This window comes from Grammomys surdaster, unplaced genomic scaffold (genome assembly GCF_004785775.1).
Source record: "Grammomys surdaster isolate TR1022 unplaced genomic scaffold, NIH_TR_1.0 186, whole genome shotgun sequence".
NCBI classification, from domain to species: domain Eukaryota; kingdom Metazoa; phylum Chordata; class Mammalia; order Rodentia; family Muridae; genus Grammomys; species Grammomys surdaster.
The window spans coordinates 5,541,480-5,547,479 of record NW_021604631.1 but is presented as its reverse complement, the minus strand read 5'-3'; the positions used below and the strand labels follow the sequence as shown (position 1 = coordinate 5,547,479).

The 6,000-nt window shown below is 40.9% G+C and overlaps 1 protein-coding gene across 1 annotated transcript in view; it reads right to left on the bottom strand.

Annotated features, from left to right (window-relative positions):
- The window catches only part of Ttc26 (tetratricopeptide repeat domain 26), a 50,437-nt gene that overhangs the window by 10,264 nt on the left and 34,173 nt on the right, over positions 1-6,000 (bottom strand). The window contains exons 11-13 of the mRNA XM_028768409.1: positions 5,763-5,816; positions 4,303-4,366; positions 614-702 (exon numbers count right to left, since the gene is read on the bottom strand). Coding sequence (XP_028624242.1) covers positions 614-702; positions 4,303-4,366; positions 5,763-5,816 — 207 coding nt within the window. The remainder of the gene's footprint in view (positions 1-613; positions 703-4,302; positions 4,367-5,762; positions 5,817-6,000) is intronic.

Below are 6,000 nucleotides of genomic sequence, written 5' to 3'. Positions count from 1 at the left end.
TTTTCTCTCTCCCTTCCTTCCTTCCTTCCTTCCTTCCTTCCTTCCTTCCTTCCTTTCTTTCTTTCTCTCTTTTTTTCTGCCACCATCGAAATAACCTTGAGGAATTAAGCCAGGTATGGCATACACCTTTAATCCCCAAATTTGGGAGGCAGAGGCAGGTGTATGTCTGGGTCCGAGGCCAACCTGGTCTACAGAGTGAGTTCCAAGGCAGCCAGAACAATAGAGAAAAACCTGTCTTAAAAAAAAAAAAAGAATTAGATTAATTCCTTGATGCCATCTATCCTACCAGAGAAAAAGAGGCTATCTAATATAAATTTTGTGGGAGAGAAGTAACTGTGATTGGTCTTTAGTTCTTTTTTTTATTGTTGTTTTGAGACAGTCTCACTATGTAGCTTTGGCCAACTGGCACTCACTATACAGAGGCTGGCCTTGAACTCACAGAGATCAACTTGCCTTTGCCTCTGCCTCCTGAGTGCTAGGATTAAAGGCATGTACCACCACCACATCCAATTGGGCTTCAAACTTGTAATTCTCCTCCCTAAGCCATCATTTCTATCTAACACTGCATGTAGAGTATTTCACACATAAAGTCAAAGAGATAATTCATACTGACCTTAAAAGAGTTGAGGTAAATCAAGACATCGTCAAATTGTTTAAGCAGGAAGAAACATGAAGCCATGCACTGCCTTCCTGGTATTGTATCTAAAATGGGGTTGACGAAAGGGGGAAGAAACCATGGAAATTCATGCAACCAGAAGGTATCTTTAGTTAAAATTCGAGTCACTGTAGAATTTAGAAACAGGAACATAGCTGGACATTGTGGCACACACTTTTAATACCAGCACCAGGAGACAAAGGCAGGTGGATCTCTGTGAGTTCAAAGTCAGCCTGGTCTATATAGTGAGTTCCAGGACAGCCAGGGCTATATCGTAAAATCCTGTCTAAAATAAAATACTGAATCTTAGGACCTTTTTCTTTTCTTTTTCTTTTCTTTTTTTTTTTTTTTTTTTTTTTTTTTTTTGGTTTAGTTTTTCCAGACAGGGTTTCTCTGTGTAGCCCTGGCTGTCCTGGAACTCACTCTGTAGACCAGGCTGGCCTCGAACTCAGAAACCTGCCTACCTCTGCCTCCCAAGTGCTGGGATTAAAGGCGTGCACCACCACTGCCCAGCATTAGGACCTTTTTCTAATTCCTGATTCTGAAAAAGAAAATTCTTCTGGCCTCAGACTCTAGTGTCAACTCTCAAAGTACATAAGAAGTGTATCTCTGGAAAGTACACTGATTCTGGTGTTCCCTAGACCGCCTTTGTGAGACTTCAGTCTGTGTAACTTAACACCTCAGCTCAATCGAGTTTCCATAGTTACCTGTCCAACACAACCAACACTTTCAAGCTATAACAATGCCACAATAATGTGCCATGAGGCTACCTGATTCTGACCTGGTCCAGCATTTATCTCTGATCTTACACTTCGATTTGAGATAGGAGATGCTAGTATGACACCCCCATCCACACCCATGGCATTCTGAAGACTTCATGCTGCTATTCAATGTTTATCATAGTCTGATATGCTCCATGATCTCTTCTGTATTATGTTCAAGGTCTGTCTGTCTCAGTACACTGTGAACCCCACAAGGGCAGAGATTCTTTTTTAATTGCTGCTACATTCTCAAAGCTTTAGTAAGTTTTTGTCATACAAATCAAAAAATAGAGAAAGGAAATACTATTCAATAAATAGTGTTGGTGAAACATTTGTGAATCTTCAGGAGTGATTTTTTAAAAAGTTAACAATAAGTTCAGCAAGCACACTTGTTTGCTAGGTAGACCAGCCTGGCCTGGAACCCACAGAGATCCACCTGTCTCTGCCTCCAAAGTGCTATAGACAGGTGCCACCTCGCCCACCAGATTTAATTTTTTTTTAATAGAAAAAAGAGCAAGAGAAACTTAGTGTGGTGGTATATGCTTGTAATCTCAGGACTTACATTTTTATTTATTTATTTGTTTACTTATTTACTTACTTACTCCTCTCTCTTCTCCCTTCCTCCCTCTTTTGGTTCATTTCAGACAGGGTTTCTCTGTGTAACCCTGACTGTCCTGGAACCCACTCTGTAGAGCAGGCTGGCCTCGAACTCACAGATTCACCTACCTCTGCCTCCTGACTGTTGGAATTAAAGGCATATGCCATCTCGCCCAGCACCCTGTCTCTTTTTAAAGATTTTGTTTTTACTCATGTGTATGTACATGCGTATGTATGCAGATGCCCACAGAGGCTAGCGGAGGGTATCAGATTCCCCGAGCCTAGAGTAACAGCTGTGAGTGCTGAGAATCAAATTCTGGCTCTCCTAACCACTAAGCCACCTCTCTCTCTCTCTCTCTCTCTCTCTCTCTCTCTCTCTCTCTCTCTCTTTTTAATGGACTCAGCATTGTGGACTCATCAACATTTAAAGTATATTTTATTACATTTTTTCTACATTTGAATTGTATGTGAGTGTGTCCATGGACCTGCATGGTAGGCACGCAGAGGTCAGAGGACAAGTTGTAAAAGTTGTTCCTCCCTTTTTATCATGTGGGTTTTGGCAAACAAGCTCAGGTCAGTAGGTAAAGACAAATGACGTTACCTACTAACTCAGTTCACTGGCCCTTACTTTGTTTTTATTTTTATTTTATTTTTTATTGTTAATCATTTTATTCATTTATATTTCAAATGATATCACCCTTCCTGGTTACCCCTCCACCATCCCCCATTCTATCCCCCCTCTCCCTATGCTGGTGCATCAAGCCTCTCTCCCTTCCAATTAATGTCAGATAAAACTGGCTCTTATTTTTAACTTTTCCTTTTTTTATGTGTGTGACAAATGTGTGTATATGTATGATGTGTATGCATGTTTATCTGTGTACAGGTGTATGTACAATGGAATTCATGAGGGGGTCAGAGGACAACCTTACATGTTCCGTGCTTTCTACCTTGTTTGAGTCAGATTCTTTGCAGTTTGTCCATATATGTCAGGATAGCTGCCCGGTAAACTTCTGGGGATTCTCAGTCTCCACCCCCCCTCGCAGCAGGAACACTGGGGTTACAGATGCTTACAACCATGTTTCTATGGCTGCTAGGGATCCAAACTCAGGTCCTCATGCCGATAAGTGCTTTACCACCGAGCCTTCTCTTCAGTCTGGAACTATTTTTATAACCAACAAAATATGCTCTGAAGTTGGGCTTTGCTGGATGTGGTGGTATGTGCCTGTAATCCCAGCACTTGGGAGCCAGAGGCAAGATGATTATAAGTTCAAAGCCAACCTAAGGAGTTGTTAAAAACTCCATAAGAACATTTCATACTAAAACTAATTTATATTTACAACTCTAAGGAACTAAGAAGAAAATTTATTCCTGCTTATTTATTCTCACATCACTCTTAAAAATTGTACTTATTTATTTTTTATGTGTATGAGTGTTTTGCTTCAACATAGGTCTGTTTATCATATGTGTGCCTGGATCCCATGGATGCCAGAAGACATCAGTTCCCTAGGAGTGGCGTTACAGACAGCTGTGAGTTGTCATGTGGGTGTTGGGAGTTGAATTCAGGTCCTTTGTGAGAGCAAACAGTGCTCTTAGCTGATGCGCCATTTCTCTAGCCTCATAACCAATTTTTAAAACAAAGTTATTTGTATTTTAATTATGTGCACATGTGAGTGCAGGGGCCTGTGGAGGCCAGAAGGAAATATTGGATACCCTGGAGCTGGGCTTATGGGCAGTTATGAATCAACTGATGTGGGTACTAGGAATTGACCTTGAGTCATCTGTAGAAGCAGCTGATGTTCTTAACCACCGAGCTGTCTCTCCAGCCCTTTCTTATCCTCTTTTGCTGACATGTTCCAAAGGGAAAATGCTGATATTTTCTCTTACTGTTGTGCTTATTATTTGAGTGTGTTGGGGTGTGTGTGTGTCTGTGTGTGTATGTATATGATTGTTGCAACAGGGTCTCCTGTAGCCCAGGCTGGCCTTCACTGTGGAGCTAAGGATTTTTTTTGAACTTCTAATTGTGCTGTTTCTATTTCCTGAGAGGTAGAATTAGAGGTACCAACTATCATGTCTGCTTAAAGTGGGGCTAGGGATCAAACCCCAGGCTTCCCGAGTGCTAAGTGAGCAAGCTACAAGAAGAACTATGTCCTCAGCCTTCCTCTCCAACTTCTAACTTCTTGCTTCATAACAAGAAGTAGAACATGTATCTCTAGACAGACAGACTCCACCAGTCAATATTGCCCAACTACAAAGATGAATTGTGTTCAAAAGGACGGATCATAGACATACCACATTCACTAGCTGATCCTCCTACCAACTGGAAAAACTGTTGAGCAATTTTCATATGATCCCTCTGCAAAACAGAACAGAACTCATAGAGAGGCAGCAGGCACAAAGATTTGATTTATATTGTACTTATGACTATAGTGCATTTTCCTGTACGTCATTTAACATCCTTGTTATATCATGCTCAAGCTCTTATTAGCACAGCATCTAGAAAATTACAATCTAAAATTGTGTGAACACAGGTAGAATCAGTTAGAGGAAAAAGCTCTAACCTCAAAATTCCACTCTAAAATCCGTGCATTAAGTAAATTTATACATTCAACAAATATGTAACTCTCTGTGTCTGAACTTTGTATAGGTGCTAGAGGCATAGCAAGAAGTACTTATTAGACTCATTTATCTAAGCAGTAAGTATTTGCTGCCTACATGGAGAGACCCAGAGATGAAAGGTTTATTTATTGCATCCTTTGTGTCATGAAGAACTTAATACATTAACATGGATAAGAACCTTAGTTTATCTACCTGTCTGTCTGTCTGTCTGTCTGTGTGCCTGCCTGTCTGCCTGTTGTTGAGAAAGGGTTTCATTATGTAACCTAGGCTGTTCTTGAACATGGGATCCTCCTGCTTTGGCCTCCCAAGTGCTCTAGTCATAGGTGTGTGGAACCATGCCCAAGAGCAGCCTAACTTTGAACTGCTTTTATACTTATAAGATGCTCTTTAAACCAAACACTGGGGAGACTGAGGCAGAAAGATTGAAGATTTCTGTGAGTTCAAGGCCATCCTGAGGATATAAGATATGAGACCCTATCTAGAGAAACCAAAATTAAAATAAAACAAAGAACAACAACAACAAATGGCCAGGCTGTGGTGGTACACACCTTGATCCCAGAACTTGGGAGGCAGAGGTAGGCAGATCTTCTAGGTCAGCCTGGTCTACAGAGTGAGCTCCTAGACAGCCAGGACTGCCCAGAGAAGCACTGGCCCCAGAAAAAACAAACAAACAAACAAACAAAAGAAAAGCTTCTTAGAAGACATAAGGGTGTGTTTCCAGTACCTTAACAAAAGCTTTTCTAGAGAAAGAAGTTTCCCATGTTCTCGATGCCAAATCCATTGTTTGTATTTGTCAGAAAAGAAATAACTCTATTACATTGGCACTCTTTTAAGCAAAATAGCAAGTTTTATGGTTAAAGCTTTTTTAAAAAAAAAATCTCTACACAATATAATTGTTTTTGCAAAGATTCTGAACTGGAGGTTTTAAAGAATTAAAGGATGTGACTCAGCGCAAGAATCTACCATGCAGAAGGGCTTGATTCCTAGTACCCGACTCCCAACAATAAAGAAAAAAGGGCCTACAGAAGAGGCCAGTGAGTGTGAGCTTGTTACTGGTTGCACGTCACCATCTATTGTGGTCTTTACATAGCTAGAGCTTTGCCAAATACAGACTATCATGATTTCATACTTACCGAACCCATTTCCTGGCCAAGGGCTGCGTTGACAACTCCCTTGAGGATATACTCCTGGGAAAAAGCAATCACACCAATCACAGTTACACAGTTACATGGGCTTTCTTGTTGGCCCCTTTCACCAACTCTACTTCAGATGCTGACTGGCTTTTCTCTGCTGTATCCTGGCTACAGAAGGATGAGGAGTCTGGTTTGATTTCTAGAGGACAAATGCCCATACAGCAGAGTTTATCATTGT